The sequence below is a fragment of the Ranitomeya variabilis genome, chromosome 1 (genome assembly GCF_051348905.1).
Source record: "Ranitomeya variabilis isolate aRanVar5 chromosome 1, aRanVar5.hap1, whole genome shotgun sequence".
NCBI lineage: Eukaryota > Metazoa > Chordata > Amphibia > Anura > Dendrobatidae > Ranitomeya > Ranitomeya variabilis.
The window spans coordinates 723,289,875-723,316,032 of record NC_135232.1 but is presented as its reverse complement, the minus strand read 5'-3'; the positions used below and the strand labels follow the sequence as shown (position 1 = coordinate 723,316,032).

General features: G+C 46.1%; 2 protein-coding genes across 3 annotated transcripts in view; one reads left to right on the top strand and one right to left on the bottom strand.

The window, feature by feature from the left end:
• Positions 1-26,158, bottom strand: part of LOC143798623 (protein kinase C theta type-like) — a 1,028,586-nt gene that overhangs the window by 171,079 nt on the left and 831,349 nt on the right. The gene's annotated exons all lie outside the window — the stretch shown is intronic.
• The window catches only part of RPS6KA5 (ribosomal protein S6 kinase A5), a 35,837-nt gene continuing 9,955 nt past the window's right edge, over positions 277-26,158 (top strand). The window contains exons 1-7 of one of the 2 annotated variants that reach the window (XM_077267687.1): positions 277-423; positions 14,607-14,678; positions 16,074-16,292; positions 19,583-19,698; positions 23,280-23,387; positions 24,446-24,529; positions 25,809-25,912. In XM_077267687.1, the coding sequence (XP_077123802.1) occupies positions 16,136-16,292; positions 19,583-19,698; positions 23,280-23,387; positions 24,446-24,529; positions 25,809-25,912 (569 nt within the window). In that variant the 5' untranslated portion in view covers positions 277-423; positions 14,607-14,678; positions 16,074-16,135. The other variant, XM_077267692.1, reaches the window with a different exon arrangement.

The window sequence follows — 26,158 nt, the reverse complement described above, 5'->3', positions numbered from 1 at the left end:
TCCTGACGTGGGCACATAGCCTTAGCACAGGATTTTGTTTCCATTCACTTGGGGATCTACAGCGTTTCTGCACTGTAATAAACGCTGCGGTTTCGCAGGAAATCCGCAACCTGTGCACATAGCCTGACAGGATTCTTCACCAAAGACATAAAAAAGGCGGGAACACGTCTCACGAACAGACATGTTTGGTAAACCAATCAGCTCGCCTTCAGCTGGGTGAACTGTCCAATCAACATCGAGCAGGTTGTTGGTAGTGGAGGCAAACACCGGCGCTTGATTCGTCGCTGGGTTTGTTGACGCACTGTGGCTCCGCCCATTCTGTCAGTCAGCTTTGAGGGAGTGAGGAAGGGAATCTCTGGGGCGCGTCAGACTCTGCCTTCTTCTCCCAGGCGCCAGCCAATGAGCGTCCGAAGGCCTGCCCAGGTTAGGTAGCGCTGGTTGGCAGTGGGATGGGTTGCACTGTGCCGTAGTGGTCCGGGGCGGGGGGCAGAGCGGCTCCCGGGGTGTGAGCGGGAGGGAGAGGGCAGCGCTGCGGGCACACGGCGCGGGATCCCTGCCACCTCAACCCGTGAGCTTAGTGTCTGTGTACGGCGGACGGGGCATGGAGGGGCCCTCCCGGGAAGGTGACCTGCTCACTGTGACCCATGAGCTCCGGAGCGGTGAGTGCTGCGCTGGTAGTGTCACATCAGGAGCGAGAGAGCACGTCGGCCACATACAGATCTGATCTGACCATTCCGCCCCCCCCCATATACAGCACTGATTCCCCCATATACAACACTGATCCCCCCATATACAACACTGATCCCCCCCCAGTTACAGCACTGATTCCCCCATATACAACACTGATCCCCCCCCAGTTACAGCACTGATCCCCCCCCATATACAAGACTGATCCCCCATATACAAGACTGATCCCCCCATATACAAGACTGATCCCCCCATATACAAGACTAATCCCCCCCATATACAAGACCGATCCCCCCCATATACAAGACCGATCCCCCCCATATACAAGACCGATCCCCCCCCATATACAAGACCGATCCCCCCCATATACAAGACCGATCCCCCCCTATACAAAACCGATCCCCCCCTATACAAGACCGATCCCCCCCCTATACAAGACCGATCCCCCCCCTATACAAGACCGATCCCCCCATATACAAGACCGATCCCCCCCCATATACAAGACCGATCCCCCCCACATACAAGACCGATCCCCCCCCATATACAAGACCGATCCCCCCATATACAAGACCGATCCCCCCCATATACAGCACTGATCCCCCCCCAGTTACAACACTGAGCCCCCCCCAGTTACAACACTGATCCCCCCCCCCAGTTACAACACTGATCCCCCCCCCATATACAACACTGATCCCCCCCCATATACAGCACTGATCCCCCCCCATATACAGCACTGATCCCTCCCATATACAGCACTGATCCCTCCCATATACAGCACTGATCCCTCCCATATACAGCACTGATCCCTCCCATATACAGCACTGATCCCTCCCATATACAGCACTGATCCCTCCCATATAGAGCACTGATCCCCCCCCATATAGAGCACTGATCCCCCCCCCATATAGAGCACTGATCCCCCCCCCATATAGAGCACTGATCCCCCCCCATATAGAGCACTGATCCCCCCCCCATATAGAGCACTGATCCCCCCCCATATAGAGCACTGATCCCCCCCCCATATAGAGCACTGATCCCCCCCATATATAGCACTGATCCCCCCTCCCATATAGAGCACTAATCCCTCCCCCCTCCCATATAGAGCACTAATCCCTCCCCCCTCCCATATAGAGCACTGATCCCTCCCATATAGAGCACTGATCCCTCCCATATAGAGCACTGATCCCTCCCATATAGAGCACTGATCCCTCCCATATAGAGCACTGATCCCTCCCATATAGAGCACTGATCCCTCCCATATAGAGCACTGATCCCCCCCATATAGAGCACTGATTCCCCCCCCCCATATAGAGCACTGATTCCCCCCCCCCCATATAGAGCACTGATTCCCCCCCCATATACAGCACTGATCCCCCCCATATACAGCACTGATCCCCCCCATATACAGCACTGATCCCCCCCATATACAGCACTGATCCCCCCCATATACAGCACTGATTCCCCCCCATATACAGCACTGATTCCCCCCCATATACAGCACTGATTCCCCCCCATATACAGCACTGATTCCCCCCCATATACAGCACTGATTCCCCCCCATATACAGCACTGATTCCCCCCCATATACAGCACTGATTCCCCCCCATATACAGCACTGATTCCCCCCCATATACAGCACTGATTCCCACCCATATACAGCACTGATTCCCCCCCATATACAGCACTGATTCCCCCCCATATACAGCACTGATCTTCCCCATATACAATACTGACCCCCCTATATAAATCACTGATTCCATCCAAATATAGAGCACTGCGCCCTCATGTACAGTGCTGCTCCCACCCACATATACAGTACTGATCCTCCCAACATATACAGCACTGATCACCGCCAAGATATAGCACAGACCCCACTTATATACAGCACTGTTTCCACCTGCATACACAGCCGTATCCCCACCTATATATCCTCCATGTACATCACTGATCAGCCCCCACTCCCCGGACCTATATATCCTCCATGTACATCACTGATCAGCCCCCACTCCCCGGACCTCCCCGCGTGTCCTGTGCGCCCGGTCCCCGGACCTCCCCCCGTGTCCTGTTCGCCCGATCCCCGCGTGTCCTGTGCGCCCTGTCCCCGGACCTCCCCGCGTGTCCTGTGCGCCCTGTCCCCGGACCTCCCCGCGTGTCCTGTGCGCCCTGTCCCCGGACCTCCCCGCGTGTCCGTTGCGCCCTGTCTCCGGACCTCCCCGCGTGTCCGTTGCGCCCTGTCTCCGGACCTCCCCGCGTGTCCGTTGCGCCCTGTCTCCGGACCTCCCCGCGTGACCGTTGCGCCCTGTCTCCGGACCTCCCCGCGTGTCCGTTGCGCCCTGTCTCCGGACCTCCCCGCGTGTCCGTTGCGCCCTGTCTCCGGACCTCCCCGCGTGTCCGTTGCGCCCTGTCTCCGGACCTCCCCGCGTGTCCGTTGCGCCCTGTCTCCGGACCTCCCCGCGTGTCCGTTGCGCCCTGTCTCCGGACCTCCCCGCGTGTCCGTTGCGCCCTGTCTCCGGACCTCCCCGCGTGTCCGTTGCGCCCTGTCTCCGGACCTCCCCGCGTGTCCGTTGCGCCCTGCCTCCGGACCTCCCCGCGTGTCCGTTGCGCCCTGCCTCCGGACCTCCCCGCGTGTCCGTTGCGCCCTGCCTCCGGACCTCCCCGCGTGTCCGTTGCGCCCTGCCTCCGGACCTCCCCGCGTGTCCGTTGCGCCCTGCCTCCGGACCTCCCCGCGTGTCCGTTGCGCCCTGCCTCCGGACCTCCCCGCGTGTCCGGTGCGCCCTGCCTCCGGACCTCCCCGCGTGTCCGGTGCGCCCTGTCCCTCTTATGCTCACATCACACTGCTGTTAGCACGCTGTCTCTGATGTCCTGCAGCTTATTGCTCACTCAGTGTTACTGATCCCTTCCTTGCTTATTTATTACCAACTCAGCCTCATCCGTTTTTCTCCGCAGCTGATCGTTACCTGCCCCTTTCTCAGTATTGACCTAGAACATGTCACAATGACCTGTACCCTGCAGAGTATCTCCCTGCACCCCTGCCCTGGAGGTATTGCCTGCCTTTGAACAGTACCACTGTGATTAACCCTTGGCACTCTATCATGGATGTATACTTGCTTGATATCTATTCTGCATACAGTACCCCTGCCGTACTCGCCTGTCTGTTTCACCCTCGGCACAGTGTCTCTCACAGTTCGGCAGCTTTATCGCTGTGTTTACACTCTACAGTTTCCATTTGCCTTACTGATTTGCCCGTTTTTTGTTTCAATAACCCCCTCCCCATTAATTCCCGGAGATTTTGTTGCAGATTGTTTTTGTATTTGATCATTTCCATCCCATTCACTCATCTAAATGTGTTTGCTGTCAATGAATGGGACATTCTTATGCATGTTCAGACCATAAAAATATCATATGTCGTTGTGCTGTGCCTACAAATAGGGTATGCCCACAGGTAGGAGAAGGTTTGCAGGGTCTCTCGATACTGACGTATCTGGGCCAGGGTCATGCAAATCTTTTTGTTGTACTCGATAGCTCTTACCTGCACTGATACATTGCAGTCTTGTGGTTTAGATTCAACTGCAGCAAATCCTCAGCCATGAGAAGCATCAGATCTCCGTTTTCAGTCTCTAAATAGAAACAATATTTCCATTCAGTGGCAGCAAGCAAAGATCTTCAAAATGATGAAGAATTACTGCATGTAAGGCCGGCGTCACACTTGGCGTAAGACAATATGCCACGTATTATACGTCCGTACTACGGCCGTAATACGGAGAAATGTTCCCAAAATATTGATCCGTAGTCAGGGTGTGTCACCGTATTTTGCGCATGGCATCCTCCGTATGTAATCCGTATGGCATCCGTACTGCGAGATTTTCGCGCAGGCTTGCAAAACCGACATCTAATGGATTTATCTGCTCAAATGTTCGGGAAAACATATATATATATATATATATATATATATATATATATATATATATATATATATATATATATATATATATATATATATATATATTTATGTGTCATTGATATATATATAGTCTGTATTTAGATTTCATTCAGCGCGATATCTGTGATAAGCCGGTAATTCAATTGCCGGCTTTTCATTTCTCCTGCACAAACCCGACAGGATATGAGACATGGTTTACATACAGTAAACCATCTCATATCCCCATTTTTTTTGCATATTCCACACTACTAATGTTAGTAGTGTGTATGTGCAAAATATGGGCACTGTAGCTGCTAAAATAAAGGGTTAAATGGCGGAAAAAATTGGCGTGGGCTCCCGCGCAATTTTCTCCGCCAGAATGGTAAAGCCAGTGACTGAGGGCAGATATTAATAGCCAGCAGAGGGTCCATGGTTATTGGCCCCCCGTGGCTAAAAACATCTGCCCCCAGCCACCCCAGAAAAAGCACATCTGGAAGATGCACCTGTTCTGGCACTTGGCCACTCTCTTCCCATTCCCGTGTAGCGGTGGGATATGGGGTAATGAAGGGTTAATGCCACCTTGCTATTGTAAGGTGACATTAAGCCAGATTAATAATGGAGAGGCGTCAATTATGACACCTATCCATTATTAATCCAATTGTATGAAAGGGTTAAAAAACACACACACACACACACACACATGATTTAAAAGTATTTTAATGAAATAAACACAGCGGTTGTTTTAATAATTTATTGCTCTCTCAATCCATTTGCAGACCCTCGCTTGGCAAAATAATAAACGCACAAGATACATACCCTCAGCTGAACCGTCACGTCCCACGAGGTAATCCATCTGAAGGGGTTAAAATAATTTACAAGCAGGAGCCCTGCAAATGCAGCTGTGCTCCGTGCCTGTAATCCCCGGCGAATGAATGAAATGTAGGTCAATGACCTACATTTCCTTCAGTCGCGGTGATGCGCCCCCTGGTGGATGTCCTCATATGACCTGGAGCGTGGGAAAAAGTTCCCAGGCTGCAGTTCATGAGAACATCCAGCAGGGGCGCCTCACCGCGACTCAATGTAAGTATAGATCACTGCTTTCCTTTCAGCACCCGGGGATTACAGGCACGAGCGAGTGGTTTATCGCAGCTCGTGCCTGTAATATTAGTTAACCCCTTCAGATGGATTACCTTGTGGGACGTGATCAGACATCAGAAGGTATGTATCTTGTGCGTTTATTATTTTGCCAAGCGAGGGCCTGCAAATGGATTGAGAGAGATGGCAAGATGGAACTGTTTACTTAAAAAGATAAACTTACTATCCCGGCTATGTGTTGCTGAGAGCATGTAGAAAACGTGTCATATCTGAATGTGGAACTTTTTGGCCATAATTCCAACAGTTACGTTTGGCTCAATGCCAACCCTGTGCATCACCAAAATTTCATCATACCCACAGTGAGGCAGGGTGGGTGCAGCATTGTGCTTTAGGGCTGCTTTTCTGCATTTGGAACTAGGGCTTTAGTGAAGGGGAGGGAGTTATGAACAGTCCAAATATCAGTCAATTTTGCATCAAAACCTTCAGGTCTTGAAGGTGAAGAGGAATTTCAACTTTCAGGATGACAGCAACCCTAAGGGTATGTGCACACGTTCAGGATTTCTTGCAGAAATTTCCTGACAAAAACTGGACATTTCTGCCAGAAATCCACTTGCGTTTTTGACAGGTATTTTGCGCGTTTTTTGTGCGTTTTTTTTTTTTCACTTTTTTCTCAATGCAGTATATGTCAATCTATATCTAATATATCTCAATATGGGGTAATGAAGGGTTAATGTTACCTTGCAATTATGACACCTATCCGTTATTAATCCAATAGTACGAAATGGTTAATAAAACACACACACATTATTACAAAGTCCTTTAATGAAATAAAGACACAGGTTGTTGTAATATTTTATTATTCTCTTAATCCAGCTGAAGACCCTCGTTCTGTGAAAAAGTAAAAATAACAAATCAACAATATCTCATACCTTCCGATGATCAGTCACGTCCCACGAAGTAAATCCATCTGAAGGGGTTAAATCATTTTACAGCCAGGAGCTGTGCTAAAGCACTCGCTCCTGCCTGTAAAACCCCGGGTACTGAATGGAAAGCAGGGTGACCTGTAGTTACCTTGAGTTGCGGTGAGGCGCCCTCTGCTGGATGTCCTCATGAACTGGAGCCTTGGAAAAATTCCCACGCTCGAGTTAATATGAGAACATCCAGCAGAGGGAGCATCACCGCGACTCAAGGTAACTACAGATCAAACTGCTTTCCATTCAGTACCCGGGGTTTTACAGGCAGGAGCGAGTGCTTTAGCACAGCTCCTGGCTGTAAAATGATTTAACCCCTTCAGATGGATTTACATCGTGGGACATAACGACGGAAGGTATGGAATATTGTTGTTTGTTTTTTTAACTTTGTTTCAGGGCGATGGTCTTCAGGTGGATTAAGAGTCTAATAAAATATTACAACAACCTGTGTCTTTATTTCATTAAAATACTTGTAAATAATGTGTTTTATTAACCATTTAGTACTATTGGATTAATAATGGATAGGTGTCATTGACGCCTCTCCATTATTAATCTGGCTTAATGTCACCTTACAATAGCAAGGTGACATTAACCCTTCATTACCCCATATCCCACCGCTAGACGGGAGTGGGAAGAGAGAGGCCAAGTGCCAGAATAGGCGCATCTTCCAGATGTGCCTTTTCTGGGGTGGCTGGGGGCAGATGTTTGTAGCCAGGGGGGGGCCAATAACCATGGACCCTCTCTAGGCTATTAATATCTGCCCTCAGTCACTGGCTTTACCACTCTGGCGGAGAAAATTGCGCGGGAGGCCACGCCAATTTTTTCCGCGATTTAACCCTTTATTATTTATTCAACCCTACAGCGCCAAAATTTTGCACATACACACTACTAACAGTAGTGTGGAATATGCAAAAAAAAGGGATATGAGATGGTTTACTGTATGTAAACCATGTCTCATATCATGTCGGGTTTGTGAAGGAGAAATGAAAAGCTGGCAATTGAATTACCGGCTTTTCACATATATCGTGCTGAATTAAATATAAATACAGAATATATATATGTGTCTCAATGATATATATATATATATATATATATATATATATATATATATATATATATATATATATATATATATATATATACATACTGTATATATGTTTTAACGAACATTTGAGCACATAAATCCATTAGATGTCAGTTTTGCAAGCCTGCGAGAAAATATCGCAGTACGGATGCCATACGGATTACATAGGGAGGATGCCATGCGCAAAATACGCTGCCACACCCTGCCTACGGATGACATACGGATCACCATTTTGAGAATTTTGTGGCGTAATACGGCCGTAAAATACGGACCGTATTTTTATACGCTGAGTGTGAGGCCGGCCTTAGTGTAAGGGTGTGCAGATTTATGCAATCACTTTTTTTTTTTTCCACCCAAAAATATTTTTTTCTTTTCACTGGATTTGTGGAGATCATCGATGTCATTAAAAGAGGACAAAGTTCTGAAATTATTCTTCTTGGTATAATATTTGAACATGGTAAAAACCTGGGAATTTCCCTGGGGTGTGTAGACTTATTTCCACTGTAGATATTACATTCACAGAAACGCCACAGTCTCACGGTTCGTCCTGCCTTTTCCTTATTTCATGGCATCTGCAACGTCTGTGATGCGCCACCGCAAAATTCAGAGGATGAAAGCGCCATTTGTTGTCTAAGAAGTGTCTGTTTTGCTTTTCGAGTGCGCGAGCGTCTCTGCCACTGTCTGCTCTCTTGGAGCGTTTCCAGCGCCTTGCTCAGTGCTGTAAAGCGAGCACATTGATGTCAGGCGTGCCGTGTGTGTTTGTACGCCTGGACTCACCCCTTCCCTCCATCTGTTCACTATTTTATCCTCATATTCACCAGGATGAATGGCTTCTGCCGCTCTGCCATGTTTTTGGAGTCACTAGTGGGCATTATATAAGGATAACATTGCAGGATCCGCTGTGTGGAACGTGACTCTTCATAGTGTTTTCTCATCTGATGACTCTTTGAAATTAGCCGCTTTTGTTCCGTCTCCTTGCAGAAGTTTTATGTTTTTCGGCACACAATGTTTAGGGAGGATTAGGAGCTTGGAACGCATAATGTCGACATCTGGCGGTCCGACGCTGAGCGCAGACTGCAGAACTATGCACGTTGCTCTGCAGCATTGATAATCTACCCAGGGTTGGCTGCACCAGTCCAGTTTTAAGAGGCCTTTCCAGGGGGCCCCATAGATTTCAGCATGGAGGACTGCTGTTTAATGGACTCGTTGTTCATCCTGATCTTTCTGGTGTATGAACAGAATAGCAAAAACTGCAGTGAAGACTGACATCTACACAGCATTGCTTCTATAGTGATAACTTGCTCCATAGTGTTGTACACATCTTAAGATTTTTTTTTAGATCCAGATTCAGCAAACCTATAATGAGCTGATACTTTTCACAGCTGAGAGTCTGTTCCAGTTGTATCCAGGTCTGACCATTTGTGCTTCACATCTGCGTCGTGGTTGAAAATGGAAGCCACTGAACCCGTCGGATCCAGTAACTTGTAAAAGAACCAGTTGTGGTTTTCCTAATTTTGGGGAGACTAATCTCGCAACGTGCAGCACTACTTTTCCATCATTTCTGCAGTGTTCTGTAACTAAGGGCTGGCTGCAGGTGTGAACACGACATTGGATACTTGTGTCAGAAGCTACAATGTATCCATCCGGAGTGCAGAGGATTGTCACTGGATGCAACTGTAATAAACCAGAACTTCTTTGTATCCTTGTGTCTGAACAGGATTCCATTAGAAATGTAGAAAACTTTAATAAAGCACCTGATATTCAGGAATGTAACAGCAAGTCTGGACACACAGGAACATTTTCTGTACTCGCCGTACTTGTGCACATAGCTAAGGAAGCCTTGATTTATATCCCAGACTATGAACTTTTTCTGCAATATGTGTCAATCCATAAATCTGACATCAGATGATCTGGAAATGCTGCTAATCCAACAAAAATATTATGCTTTCTGTCAAATGTTTGACCAGCCTCAGCTATGCTCTACGTTGCGTGTTCTCACCATTTTCGACACTAAATGTTTAGGAACAAGATGCCCTATTTCCAGGGAATAGCTGGGCAGTATGCAGAATCTACTAATCTGGAAACTCGGATGTGCTGTACCTGTGCTGAGAACCATTTTTGACACTTGTAGGTATGGGCCGCTGAGCCTATGGCACTGTAGTCCATTCATTCTGCTGCTGGGGGTCCACACTGATCGTGCACCCTGTCCTACCTGTCCACGTGCTGGATTTGACAAGGGTTTTGGTGCTGCGGACAAGACTCATCCCAAGTCCTTTTCTGCAAATCTGTGCTGAAGCTGCAGTAAAATTTATCCTGAAAGAAATCTGCTGTGGAAAATGTGAACCACAAAAAAAAGCTGCAACACTCTGTGTGTGAATATGGGTTATCATGGAAAAGACCCCCTTAAGGCTGAAATCTGCTGCAGCGATCAGCGGACCACCATGGGTCGATCTTCCAAAACTCCGGCAGAAAGTTTGTTTGAGGATCAGTGCATTGGTCCCCAGGTATCAGCTGGAGCCCGCGATGGTCTTTACAATGGGACATAACATCCCAACCTCATTCATGTTCCCTAAACGGACCACCTTTACCGATCCTGTGTTTCCTGCACATATCAGTAGTGGAGTATATATAATCTATACATGGCAGTTACTGAGATCCGAGGTCTAAAGCTTTTTTTCTTTCGTTAATCTTCTAAGCCACGAGCCAAGATTGAACGTGTTCTGGAATTAATCCGGCAGATGTCCCCGGAACGGACGAGATGCTATTTCACATTGTGGCACGTAACCCTCAGTCGTGCATTGTAAAAGGGAGGAGGTGGGCACTGCAGGTGATCTATGGCATGCTGGAACCTATAGTTCTTTACCCCTCCTCGCTGATCTCTTGCTGCGGTTCTGGATCCGTGCCCTTTTCTTCCATCTCTATAAACATTTGTGTACTGCATTTAGCTCAGCAGGAAGGCACAAAATGATGTGTTTCGCCAGATGGAGAGGAAGTTTTCATTAGAAAAGATTTAAGTGGGGAAGAAATGAGAGAAAGAAAAAAAGGAAATGGCGGCGATGAAAGCCCCGGGATTTTCTTCAATGTACAGCAGTGAAAGCTTCTCTTCCTCCTTCAGTTTTGAGGTTGTGTAGGCGAAAGTATTGAGATATTTTCAGGCATAAGGAACCTTTCAGCGATATTCACAAGAGAGCACACATCTGCGCCATTTATTCTCCTGAGACATCTGTCATTCTGTATTGATGTTTGGTCAGGGGGCTCCCAGTAATGAGCAGCCACAGAAGGAAGGAACACGCATGGAGGAGGCCACTGGACCCCAGTGATGGGTGCATTGTGCTGCAGTTTAAGGAGACGCACAGTGTTAGGACACTTATATAGTGAGAACTACCCTCACCATCACTCTAGAAAACAAACACATTCAGGAGGAGCTTTTTTCATATGAACTTCTGTAGCTTCCCAGATTTGCTGCATTACTAGACCACCAGCACAATAGTGAGCGCAGCTCTGGAGTATAATACAGGATGTAAATCAGGATCAGTAATATAATGTATGTACGCAGTGACTGCACCAGCAGAATAGTGCGTACAGCTCTGGAGTATAATTCAGGATGAATATAGGATCAGTAATGTAATGTACAGTACAGACCAAAAGTTTGGACACACCTTCTCATTTAAAGATTTTTCTCTATTTTCATGACTATGAAAATTGAACATTCACACTGAAGGCATCAAAACTATGAATTAACACGTGGAATTAGATACTTAACAAAAAAGTGTGAAACAACTGAAAATATGTCTTATATTCTAGGTTCTTCGAAGTAGCCACCCTTTGCTTTGATGACTGCTTTGCACACTCTTGGCATTCTCTTGAACTTCAAGAGGTAGTCACCGGGAATGGTCTTCCAACAATCTTGAAGGAGTTCCCAGAGATGCTTAGCACTTGTTGGCCCTTTTGCCTTCACTCTGCTGTCCAGCTCACCCCAAACCATCTCGATTGGGTTCAGGTCTGGTGACTGTGGAGGCCAGGTCATCTGGCGTAGCACCCCATCACTCGTCTTCTTGGTCAAATAGCCCTTACACAGCATGGAGGTGTGTTTGGGGTCATTGTCCTGTTGAAAAATAAATGATGGTCCAACTAAACGCAAACCGGATGGAATAGCATGCCGCTGCAAGATGCTGTGGTAGCCATGCTGGTTCAGTATGCCTTCAATTTTGAATAAATCCCCAACAGTGTCACCAGCAAAGCACCCCCACACCATCACACCTCCTCCTCCCTGCTTCACGGTGGGAACCAGGCACGTAGAGTCCATCCATTCACCTTTTCTGCGTCGCACAAAGACACGGTGGTTGGAATCAAAGATCTCAAATTTGGACTCATCAGACCAAAGCACAGATTTCCACTGGTCTAATGTCCATTCCTTGTGTTCTTTAGCCCGAACAAGTCTCTTTTGCTTGTTGCCTGTCCTTAGCAGTGGTTTCCTAGCAGCTATTTTACCATGAAGGCCTGCTGCACAAAGTCTCCTCTTAACAGTTGTTGTAGAGATGTGTCTGCTGCTAGAACTCTGTGTGGCATTGACCTCCAATCTGAGCTGCTGTTAACCTGCGATTTCTGAGGCTGGTGACTCTGATAAACTTATCCTCAGAAGCAGAGGTGACTCTTGGTCTTCCTTTCCTGGGGCGGTCCTCATGTGAGCCAGTTTCTTTGTAGCGCTTGATGGTTTTTGCCACTGCACTTGGGGACACTTTCAAAGTTTTCCCAATTTTTCGGACTGACTGCACTTCATTTCTTAAAGTAATGATGGCCACTCGTTTTTCTTTACTTAGCTGCTTTTTTTCTTGCCATAATACAAATTCTAACAGTCTATTCAGTAGGACTATCAGCAGTGTATCCACCAGACTTCTGCACAACCCACCGATGGTCCCAACCCCATTTATAAGGCAAGAAATCCCACTTATTAAACCTGACAGGGCGCACCTGTGAAGTGAAAACCATTCCCGGTGACTACCTCTTGAAGCTCATCATGAGAATGCCAGGAGTGTGCAAAGCAGTCATTAAAGCAAAAGGTGGCTACTTTGAAGAACCTAGAATATAAGACATAATTTCAGTTGTTTCACACTTTTTTGTTAAGTATATAATTCCACATGTGTTAATTCATAGTTTTGATGCCTTCAGTGTGAATGTACAATTTTCATAGTCATGAAAATACAGAAAAATCTTTAAATGAGGTGTGTCCAAACTTTTGGTCTGTACTGTATTTACACAGTGACTACACCAGCAGAATAGTGAGTGCAGCTCTGGAGTATAATACAGGATGTAACTCAGGATCAGTAATGTAATGTATGTACACAGTGACTGCACCAGCAGAATAGTGATTTCAGCTCTGGAGTATAATACATAATCAGTACAGCATCAGTAATGCAATGTATGTACACAGTGACTGCACCAGCAGAATAGTGAGTGCAGCTCTGGGGTATAATACAGAATGTAACTCAGGATCAGTAATGTAATGTATGTACACAGTGACTGCACCAGCAGAATAGTAAGTTCAGCTCTGGAGTATAATACAGAATGTAACTCAGGATCAGGAATGTAATGTATGTACACAGTGACTGCACCAGCAGAATAGTGATTTCAGCTCTGGAGTATAATACATAATCAGTACAGCATCAGTAATGCAATGTATGTACACAGTGACTGCACCATCAGAATTGTGAGTGCAGCTCTGGAATATAATACAGGATGTAACTCAGGATCAGTAACGTATGTACACATTGACGGCACCAGCAGAATAGTGAGTGCAGCTCTGGAGTATAATACAGGAGGGTGTAACTCAGGATAACTACAGGATCAGTAGTGTAATGTATGTACACAGTGACTGCACCAGCAGAATAGTGAGTGCAGCTCTGGAGTATAATACAGGATCAGTGATGTAATTACAGTAGATCACTTTATGGGGTTCAGCGCTTGCTGTCTTGGGGTTGCGCCCTTATTTCTCCACTATTGAGATGAGCGGTTTCCTTCTCTTTTAGCTTTAGAATTATATTGTATCACTGCAGCAATAAATTATTGAGACATCCTCTATTATTTTAATAGGTTTGTGGATTACATTCTGCTAATTGCATATTTCCCTGTGCTAGTACATACTGTTCTCTTTCTATAATGAAATGGTAATGACCTGTCACTGCCCTGAATGCCTTTTGACTAAAAGGGCACGAAGCATCTCTTCTAGTACGTACTCTGTGTACCTGATGTATAGCAGTGGTGTGTAACCTGCATATATGGTGCAGAGTAGTATTTTGTCCCCTGTGTATATAGTGTTAGTTCTTGTTGTGCACCTAGTGTTGCCAGTTGAAGCTCCTCTGATGCATTAATGCCCCCATAAGATCTGGTGAGGGTCAAATAGGTGCCATTGGCCTCACTGATGTGTCATATAACTTATGTACTGAGTGTTCCGTCAGCGGCCAGATGCCAAACCATTATACCTATTGGGGCTTTCCCTGGTGGGCTATGAGGTGGCTGCTGGGGGTAGATGATGATGATGATCAATGATGTCAGATGAGGAAGGATCGGGCATTACTGGTTCAGATGCATCAGTATCAGGCTCTCTTCCATAACTAATTATCCGTCCGGCTGACTCAGACCCTTACACTGCAATAAGAGATTTTTATATTAATGAGCCCGACGCTGATGGAATAACATCGATCCATTTGATTGTATGTGACCCACAAGCCTCAGCCGGATGTTTCCCACATCATAATGATTAATAATGGGGGATGACGATGAAATATGGTCGCTATCATGCTTCATTAATTAATTAATGGACCTCTTTATATCTGATGAATTTCTTTTATAGCAAACTTGACGGGACACGCAGAGAAGGTTGGAATCGAGAACTTCGAGCTTCTGAAGGTCCTGGGCACGGGAGGTAGGTTGCTTTAATAAAAGTCATTTTTGATGATAGATATTTGCGTTTCCACATGTTGCAGCAGTTTTTGACGCATGATGAGGCTTCAGAAGTGGCTGTAATGTTTGCGCTGCATGATCCTGATGCCTTACATACTGGAGGGCACACAGAGGATGCCGCATGCCACCGTACTACCTCATACATGTGTCCTAATGGGCTGCTTTCCGCTGCCTCATCCTGACATTTTCTTGTATTTCACACCTACATATATCGAGCGTCTCTCTGTGTGTCGACTCGTGCAATTACTCCCCCAATCAATAATGCTGAATATCTCAGAATTTCCCAATGCCTTCCCGAGCTGGATCTATCACGTCTTCATGGCAATGTTTCTCCATCATCACGAAATGAAAAATTCTGCCCCTTTCCACTTTGTGTTTGCATTCTTCACCGTTATCAAGATCTCTGCTTGCTGGAGGTGTCACTGGGAAATTCTACATGGATATCTCCAAACGTATGATCCAAGAGCTGTAAGTGAATGGCGGCTCTCGGGATCTAGTCGCATATCATAACTGCAACCTGACCTTGACGGGGGTCCTCTGGCAGAAACAGCAAATCCGTTGTTGAATAGACATTCCATCAACACCTATAGGGATGTCATATTTGTGATAATGTCTGTAGTAACGCCTCGTATTGATGGTGGTGGATCAGGCTGTACAACAGAAAATTAGGAGTGTCATTGTGGCTACATAGGACCTTGGTGTTACCCAACCTCGGCAGTGGGGGAAGTCCTGTCCGAACAGTCAGCAGTTTGGACACATCTTTCTTCATCCGTTTGTGGTTTTGGTGCAGATCCTGTCCAACTAAAGAAATACAAATTTAAAAAATGTACAATAGGGAAAGGGCCAAAGATGGACACTGTAGTAGGATTTTATTACAGGAACAGTTTGGTTAGGAGAAGAATTGCACAGGTTCCCTGCTTGGGATCCCCCTCTTTTAGCCTGTAAAGAGCAGCACCCCGCTGATGACCACAGCAATTTTATTGGGTGCCTGTATCCCCTAACTTCCCTTGCAGAGCAAAAATGAATACCAAGCATCCGCTTCTTTCACCGATACAAAGGGGATCCCATCAGGAGACTTGCAGCTGAATTGGGCTGCAGGCTGCCCTCTATAGCCGGGGTCTGCGCTCAGGAACCCACTGCCTGCGTCTACACCGCCATGGAGAAGTTGCTGCTGCAATATTGCAATTATTTGCTAATGGCTGCAGAAATTACACGGTTGACGCGAGCAATCTGCAGTGAATTGCTGATATTTCAGCTGGAAGCCGCTGCAGCTTTTATGACGTGCACTTAGAAGCTCATAGCCTGACTCCATCATTCATGGAGAATCTTAGTTCTTAATTTGTCTTTTTCTTTGTAGCTTATGGCAAAGTATTCCTGGTCCGGAAGATCAGCGGTCATGACTCCGGGAAACTTTATGCTATGAAAGTTTTAAAGAAGGCAACTATCATCCAGAAAGCCAAGACTGCGGAGCACACGCGGACGGAGCGTCAGGTGCTGGAACACATCCGCCAATCTCCATTCCTTGTAACCCTTCATTATGCTTTCCAGACGGACACAAAACTTCATCTCATTTTGGGTAAGAATGAATTTATATTTTTATACATCAGGTGTGAGAATGTGACGGTATTATACTCTGTGTAACACTGGCTTCACTGTGGTTAGAAAAATAAATTCCTTTCTTGGCGCTTCCGGAAGACAAGGATAGTTTGGAAGTTGAGATATTTTGCTCAGTACCAAATTTATTAGGACACTTTAATAAGAACGAAACAACGCGTTTCAGCCCACAGCGGCCTTCATCAGGTATTATATGTGCTTTTAAAAATGTTTTAACTGTGCGAGATGCAGAGATGATCTTATCTGGGGAAATGTGTGCAAGGTATCTAGGAACTGCTGCAGAGGAGCAGTGAGAGCAATGAACACTCCCGCTATGAAGGAGGTGGTGAATATTCTTACGACGCTCATCACCGGTCTGTAGTGAACTTCTGTAAAGTAGGGAACTTCACTGCCGGGTGGATCTGAGGTTCAGAGATGCAAGTTCTCTATCTGCCTGCCTTGCACAAATTCATTATCTGCCCCTGTCAATCACATGTCATCAGGTGTGATGTAAATGTTGGGAGAGGATTATTATTTATTATTATTATAGCACCATTTATTCCATGGCGCTTTGTGTGAAAAGGGGTATACATAATAATAAACTAATGCAATAATCTTGATACAAGTCACCGATTGGTTCAGGAGGAGAGAGGACTCGGCCCGTGAAGGCTCACAGTCTACAAGATCGATGCAATTACTGTAGTTAGTGCAACTTAAAAATAAGTGTTGATAAGTCAGTGAGACACGTTGTGAGTTTAGATTGGTAGAGTCTGCGTGCTGAGATACCCACATATTGCCAAAACAAAAGGGCAGACGTGCTGAGCTATGTGCTGCGTGCAGAGATTGAAGACAGGCTCAATATTAACTTTTTTCACTGCTTTATCCAAAATGACATTTTGAGTCCAAAAACTTCTTCTGCTGTGACAGCCATTAAAGTGTCTTACTTCTCTGTAACTACTTCACTGCCTGTTTATTAGGGTTATACCAAGATAGACATCAAGACAGATTACAAGAGATGGGGACAAGTTTCTGACTCTGTATGGTGAATGGGGGCCGGTCTTTGTCTCTTTATAGTGAGCGGGAGCCAGTCTCTGTCTCTATATGGCGAGTGAGTACCAGTCTCTGTCTCTGTATGGTGAGGTGGGACCAGCCTTTGTCTCTGTTGTCTCTATATGGCGAGCGGGTACTGGTCTTTGTCTCTGTATGGTGAGGGGGGACCTGTCTTTGTCTCTGTATGGCGAGCGTGGGCGGGTCTTTGTCTCTGTGCGGTGAGGAGGAACCAGTCTTTGTCTCTGTATGGTAAGGGGGGACCAGTGTTTGTCTCTGGTGAGGGGGGACCAGTGTTTGTCTCTGTATGGCGAGCATGGGTGTGTCCTTGTCTCTGTGTGGTGAGGAGGGACCAGTCTTTGTCTCTGTGTGGTGAGGGGGGACCAGTGTTTGTCTCTGTATGGTGAGCAGGGGTGGGTATTTGTCTCTGTATGGTGTGTGGGTGGGTCTTTGCTTCTTTATGGTGAGCGTGGGCGGAGTTTTGTCTCTGTATGGTGAGCGGGGACAGTTCTTTGTCTCTATGGCAAAGGGGGGACAAATTTTTGTCTCTGTTGTCTCTGTATGACGAGCAGGAACCAGTCTTTGTCTCTGTATTGTGAAGGGACCAGTCTTTGTCTCTGTATGGTGAGCGGGGACCGGTCTTTGTCTCTGTATGGTGAGCGGGGATCGGTCTTTGTCTCTGTATGGTGAGCGGGTCTTTGTCTCTGTATGGTGAGCGGGTCTTTGTCTCTGTGTATGGTGAGCGGGTCTTTGTCTCTGTGTATGGTGAGTGGGTGTTTCTCAATGGTTCTTTGACTCTGTATGGTGAGCGGTTCTTTGACTCTTTATGTGAGCATAGTAAGGTCTTTGTCTCTTTATGGTGAGCATAGGCGGGTCTTTGTCTCTGATGAGTGTGGGTGGGTCTTTGTCTCTGTATGGTGAGTGGGTCTTTGTCAATGGTTCTTTGACTCTGTATAGTGAGCGGTTCTTTGTCTCTTTATGTGAGCATATGCGGGTCTTTGTCTCTGAGTGTGGGTCTTTGTCTCTGTGTGGTGAGTGTGGGCGGGTCTTTGTTTTTGTATGGTGGGTGTGTCTTTGTATGGTGTTTGTTTTTGTATGGTGAGCATGGGTGGGTCTTTGTCCCTGTATGGTGAGCCTGGGGAGTCTTTGTTTCTGTATGGTGAGCGGTTTTGTCCCTGTATGGTGAGCGGGGGCGGTTCTTTGTCTCTGTATGGTGAGCAGGTCTTTGTCTCTGTATGGTGAGTGGGTCTTTGTCAATGGTTCTTTGACTCTGTATGGTGAGCGGTTCTTTGACTCTTTATGTGAGCATAGGCGGGTCTTTGTCTCTTTATGGTGAGCATAGGCGGGACTTTGTCTCTGAGTGTGGGTGGGTCTTTGTCTCTGTATGGTGAGTGGGTCTTTGTCAATGGTTCTTTGACTCTGTATGGTGAGCGGTTCTTTGACTCTTTGTGAGCATAGGTGGATCTTTGTCTCTGATGAGTGTGGGTGGGTCTTTGTCTCTGTATGGTGAGTGGGTCTTTGTCAATGGTTCTTTGACTCTGTATGGTGAGCGGGTCTTTGTCTCTTTATGTGAGCATAGGCGGGTCTTTGTCTCTGATGAGTGTGGGTGGGTCTTTGTATGGTGTTTGTTTTTGTATGGTGAGCATGGGTGGGTCTTTGTCCCTGTATGGTGAGCCTGGGGAGTCTTTGTCTCTGTATTGTGAGTGGTTTTGTCCCTGTATGGTGAGCTGGGGCGGGTCTTTGTTTCTCTACATAGAACGGGGGAGGGTCTTTGTTTCTGTTTGGGTAGAGGTGACAGGTCTTTGACTCCCCTGTAGGTTTTGGAGGCGGGTCTTGGTCTCTTTAGAGAGAGTGGGGACGGGTCTTTGTCTCTGTACATGGAGTTGGGGCAGGTCTTTGTCTACTTTTGCCAAACTGCATGCAGACATAACAGATAGGCAGACTCTCCATTCATGGAAGACCAGCCATTGGAATATTAGCAAAAGCAATGCATGGTGGGAAGTGAAGGAAAGAAAGTTCCAGCACCTCTAGTGCTGTTAGAATGATGATGAACAATGGATGGCAAGTTACTGCTCTTGATAATCAAGAAGGTCCTGCACATATTAGAGTAGATTTTTTTCTAGTTTGGGATGAGGGCAGCGGGTCACACTTTGTCTTTGGATAAAATGAAGTCTGAACTTTCCCTTTTTATGAATCTTTGTCCCTGGTTTACTTCTCTTTTTGCAGATTACATTAATGGAGGTGAGCTTTTTACGCATTTATCCCAAAGGGAAAAATTCACGGAGAGTGAAGTACTGATCTACATCGGGGAGATCGTCCTGGCCCTCGAACATCTACACAAGGTCGGTCCTGCTGCCGTTTCTTGGTGTTTTCGCCTTCTGACACTTGTGGGAGCCCTAGGTGGCTCAGGAAGGAATCGGGTTATAAAATGGTGTAGAGGTGGCACGCTCTGCCGGGGCTAAGTAGCTGACTCAGCACTGGTTTTATTATTTGCTTGTGTTTCGTGTCGCTCACATTAAGAGCTTATAAATGCAGACATTTAAAAAAATAATTCCACTTCCAGGATCTCTTCTACGCCTACAAATAAATCGGGAAACTTAATCGTACATCACCTGTCACCTTGTCTAATGGATCATTATTCCTGGGAAAGCTGGCTGACAATCAATATGGCAGCCATTGCAGCTGCAGGATGGGTTGGCACCCAGCTTTCCTGGAATCCTGATATGCCAATATCTCTAGCCCTGTAGCACATTTATGCGGTGTGATAATTTTTTATATTGCAAACTTTTAGAATTTGCAATGATTTTATGGAAATTGTGATTGGTCAGCTTCGTGTGAGTGGATCCTTAAAGGGATGTCCGGTGCCACTCACTCTCACATTGGAGATGAGTGGTGCCAGTGATGTTGCGTCACCACTTACCCACTGGGGTGAGTGTTCAATCGTCGTGTCGTGCACTCGTCTCTGCAGATATGTGCAAATGTAACAATTTTGGTACTGCACACTTCTCGATGTAGAAGTGAGCAGCACCGGATAACCCCACTTAACTAATATAGACCAAGCGCCTTAATTGTTTTTTTGTTTTTTTATGATCCTGGTGATAAGACAGCAGCGCTTTATTATCTCTACTGTCTTCTATTTCAATGGCTACATAGCGCTCAATGAGCTCAAAGAATATTCACTGATGGTAAGCAGAGATCTTGAAAATGTTCATAAACTGTACCCCAAAGTATACTCTGAAGCTGCAAAACAAGACGTTTTCTCCGCCGAGCACCCTCAATCAGGGGTCACAAAGAGGCAAACTGGCAATTGAGTGGTGAAGTGGGGCTGGAGGACGCTTTAGTGGTCCTGGCGAACTCACATTTTTGCATTTGTTGAAGTATTGCAATTACTACTGTATTGGACATTTTGTAGACAGTCATTATTGAAAGTCTTCATTAATATCGCACAACTACAGATTAGGACAGCTCCATATCTTTCCTCTTGCAGCTTTTGACACAGTCACACACAAAAACCCAATTGTGTTCGCCCGCCCGCAGAAGGCGACATTAATATTCGCATCGATGTAGTCAGGTCAGGGAGTCAGGAGCAGAGCTTGTATGCCAGGAGCGGGGGGGCTCTGCTGGAACCCGAGACCTCGCCACCCTTCTTTCTGTAGCTTTATCTCTTGCGCTGGATGGATATAGTCTAAACAATGCAACCAGGAATGAAATGTGAAGGAGAAATGGAGGACGGGAACACGACCCGGGATTGTTTCGTTACTACAGCTCCAGGGCGCAGATCAGTGTAACATAAGCATTAAAGAGGGGCTCCGATTGTATGTTAAAGCTTAATCGTTGCGTAATGAAAAGTTCTGCAACTTTCGACTATACTTTGTGTTTTTAGTTCTATATATGCTTGCTGTATATGAACAGGATCTTGTCTGTGTAGAGATTGAACAGCTGTTATAACATAATACTTTAACAGTTGAGGGTTTGTTACAGTTGTATCCAGTCTGGACAATCCTCTGTGCACCAGATATACACTGCTCAAAAAATATAGTGAACACTAAAATCCCATATCCTAGATATCACTAAATGACATATTCCAGTTGCAAATCTTTATTCATTCCATAGTGGAATGTGTTGAGAACATTAAAACATAAAAATGATCAATGTAAATGAAAATTAATATCCCATGGAGGTCTGGATTTGGAATGATACTCAAAATCAAATTACAGACTGATCCAACTACACTGGAAATGCCTCAAGATAAGGTAATGATGCTCAGTAGTGTGTGTGGCTTCCACGCGCCTGTATGATCTCTCTACAATGCCTGGGCATGGTCCTGATGAGGCGGCAGATGGTCTCCTGAGGGATCTCCTCCAAGACCTGGATTAAAGCAGCAGTCAACTCCTGGACAGTCTGTGGTGCAACTTGGCGTTCGTGGATGGAACGAGACAGGATATCCCAGATGTGCTCGATTGGATTGAGGTCTGGGGAATGGGCAGGCCAGTCCAAAGCTTCAATGACTTTATCATGCTGAAACTGCTGACACACTTCAGCCATTTGTCATGCATTACAAGGAACCCAGGGCATCAGCATATGGTCTCAAAATGGGTCTGAGGACCTCATCCCGGTACCTAATGGCAGTCAGGGTACCTCTGGCGAGCACATGGAGGGCTGTGTGGCCTTCCAAAGAAATGCCTCCTCACACCATTACTGACCCACTGCCAAACCGGTCATACTGCAGGATGTTTCAGGCAGCAGAATGTTCTCCACGTCGTTTCCAGACTCAGTCACGTCTGTCACATGTGCTCAGTGTGAGCCTGCTCTCATCCGTGAAAAGCGAAGGGCGCCAATGTTGAATCTGCCAATCTTGGTGTTCTCTGGTAAATGCCATTCGCCCTGCACAATGTTGACTGTAAGCACAACACCCACTTGTGTATGTCGGGCCCTCATACCACCCTAATGGAGCCTGTTTCTTTTTTTTAAATCAGATAAATTTTTATTGAACACAAAAACATAAAAAAGTATCACATGTCATATATCCATACTCATTTTACATTTACAAGTAAATAACTCCTCCCCAACCCTTCCCCACCCACCCTCATGGAGACCAATCCAGGAGCCGACAACAGTTCGTCCATGATTATCAATATCAGGAATGGAGACTTTCTGACAGTTTGAGCAGACACATGGATGTTAGTGGCCTGCTGGAGGTCATATTGCAGCACTCTGGCACTGTTCCTCCTTGCAGAAAGGAGGAGGTAGCAGTCCTGCTGCTGGGTTGTTGCCTTCCTCTGGCCCCCTCCACGTCTCCTGGTAGCTCCTCCATGCTTTGGACACTGTGCAGACAGACACAGCTACAGTTCTTGCCACAGCTCGCATTGATGTGCCATCCTGGATGAACTGCACTACCTGAGCCACAAATTTGGGTTGTAGACACTGCCTCATACTATTTTTAGGGGTGAGAGCAATGACAAAATGCAAAAGTGATCAAAACAACAGCCAAAAAGGGTGAGAACAGAGAAATGGTCTGTGGTCACCCCCTGCAGAACCACCCCTTTATCGGTGTTATCTTGCTAATTGCCGATCATTTCTACCTGTTGCCTGTTCCATTTGCACAACAGCAGGAGAAATTGATTTACAATCGGCGTTGCTTCATAACTGGACAGGTTCATTTCATAGAAGTGTCTTTGACTTGGAGTTACATTGTGTTGTTTAAGTGTTCCCTTTATTTTTTAGAGCAGTTTACATTACTCCTGATACATTATAGCAAACTTTCAGGACAGGAGAGATTCCCAGTGGTGCTGTGTACATTCTTCTCTGGAGGATTTATCGCTGTTTATGTGCCAGATGCCTGAATAATCTGCAGCTCCTTCTCTGTCCAGTCCTCCGCTGTCATCGGACACATCACAGAAATGAGAATCTGCTTTACTTTCAGCTGGGGATAATATACCGGGATATCAAACTCGAAAATATCCTCCTGGACTCCAGCGGCCACGTGGTTCTAACGGACTTCGGTCTCAGTAAGGAGTTTCTATCAGATGAGGTAAGTGACTTACACGGCCGTCTAGGGTTTAAAACTACATTTCTCTAGTGATGGATAGGAGGCATTCTCAGTGATGTCACCGCTGATCTCTAGTGATGGATAGGAGGCATTCTCAGTGATGTCACCGCTGATCTCTAGTGATGCATAGGAGGCATTCTCAGTGATGTCACCGCTGATCTCTAGTGATGCATAGGAGGCATTCTCAGTGATGTCACCGCTGATCTCTAGTGATGGATAGGGGGCATTCTCAGTGATGTCACCGCTGATCTCTAGTGATGCATAGGAGGCATTCTCAGTGATGTCACCGCTGATCTCTAGTGATGCATAGGAGGCATTCTCAGTGATGTCACCGCTGATCTCTAGTGATGGATAGGAGGCATTCTCAGTGATGTCACCACTGAGAATGTCTCCTATCCATCACTAGAGATCAGAGGTGACATCACTGAGAATGCCTCCCATCCATCACTAGAGATCAGAGATGTCACCGCTGATCCCTTTTATATTGTAGTGCATATTGAATGCCTGCTGTAGTTACATTTCCCCACAGCCTCCATAAATTGCATCTAGATATGTAATGTAGATAGGTGGTGGGAGAAGGGGGATGCCACTACATTCTCTTTTTCCCACGGTACGAGATGTGTCTTGGGATGGAAAAAGATCCCAAAAAGTGAAGATCAGTATTATTGTTTTTAAGTCCTTTGTCCTGGTCTCTGATGCTGTAATCCTCTTCTGTCAGGATATTGCAGGTGAGGGATTAATGCAGCACATTCACCTCGATAATCCCTGCAATCATAACTGGGAATGTATCGGCGGGTGGTAACCTGTATACAAGAGCAGAAGTAAATCATCCCCCAGCTGGAGCTGACACCGTGACAGCTGCAGTATGATTATGCCATATTACTATATGTACATATGTACTGTATATATACAATATTGTGTATGGCGATGTGAGCATGAAGGATCGCAGAGCCTCACTGTGCTATCCACCCCAACCCCAAATATCTGTAATATCTTGTGTCTTTTATTCTACATCAAATGATCAATTTCTTTATTCTTAGAATGAACGAGCCTATTCCTTCTGTGGGACCATCGAATATATGGCGCCGGAGATCGTACGAGGAGGGGATTCTGGACACAACAAGGTACCGGGATCTATATATCCTATATAATGATGTCACCGCTGATCTCTAGTGATGGATAGGAGGCATTCTCAGTGATGTCACCGCTGATCTCTAGTGATGGATAGGAGACATTCTCAGTGATGTCACCGCTGATCTCTAGTGATGGATAGGAGGAATTCTCCGTGATGTCACCGCTGATCTCTAGTGATGGATAGGAGGCATTCTCAGTGATGTCACCGCTGATCTCTAGTGATGGATAGGAGGCATTCTCAGTGATGTCACCGCTGATCTCTAGTGATGGATAGGAGGCATTCTCAGTGATGTCACCGCTGATCTCTAGTGATGGATAGGAGGCATTCTCAGTGATGTCACCGCTGATCTCTAGTGATGGATAGGGGGCATTCTCAGTGATGTCACCGCTTATCTCTGGTGATGGATAGGAGGCATTCTCAGTGATGTCACCGCTGATCTCTAGTGATGGATAGGGGGCATTCTCAGTGATGTCACCGCTTATCTCTGGTGATGGATAGGAGGCATTCTCAGTGATGTCACCGCTGATCTCTGGTGATAGATAGCCGACTCGGAGTATTAGGCCGGTTTCACATTTGCGGTTGTGTCTGCCACGTTTGTGCTGCAATTTTCCGCATGCGTTGTGTTTTCCTATCTTTAACATTAGGGACGCATGTGTATGCGATTGGTTGCGTTTTGCCGCGTTTGACGATGCATGCGTCGTTTCGTCATCTGTGGCTTGGCGCGGTAAACGCTACATTTAGTAATTTTAGAGGCGTCAATTTGCCGCCTAGAAACGTATGCGATTGTTAGCGCTAGGAATGCGGCAAAAAAAACGCATTACAGTCTATGGGAACGCATGCGTTCACATGTCTTTGCGTACGCATGCGTTTGATGCGCTTGCGTACTTCGGACTGCACATATCCAGGAACTGATTTAGACATGCCCATTAAAGACACACCCTCCTGGAAATATCAAATGCATGCGCATAAAAAGAGAAAACATATGTAAAAACGCATGCAAACGCTGCGTTTTTTTTACCATCATGTGTAATCTGATGCGGATAAAAAATGCTGCGTTATCAGACGTTTGCATGCGTTTTTGCATGCGTTTGCGGTTACGGACAATACGCTGCGGACAATACGCTGCGGACTTAACCGCAAATGTGAAAGTAGCCTTAGACTATTATAGTAGACGCTTTCATTACTTGTGAGGATTAATCTTTCATTATATAACATTTGCCTTGGTTTTCTGTTTTGGGATAAGACTTTCTGCCATTATCGTGTTTCAGGCTGTCGACTGGTGGAGTTTGGGCGTCCTGATGTATGAGCTGCTGACAGGAGCGTCGCCATTCACTGTAGACGGGGAGAAAAATTCACAAGCAGAAATTTCAAAGTACGTCCCGTACTGCTGGAATATGACAACACATTTGACTTTTGCCAATGACCGAAGGCAAAAAATATCCTAAAAAAAAATCTGCATACGCCTCTCCTGAAATACTGTTCTCTGCTAGGGGACCTTGTTCTTTTTTCTAAGTAACTCTGTGTCCTTCTAGAAGAACAGCACTCTCCTCTCTTGCAATATTATATGCTGATAGTGACCCTGCTCCTGCCATCCTCTGTGCTGCTTTTTTCACTTAGA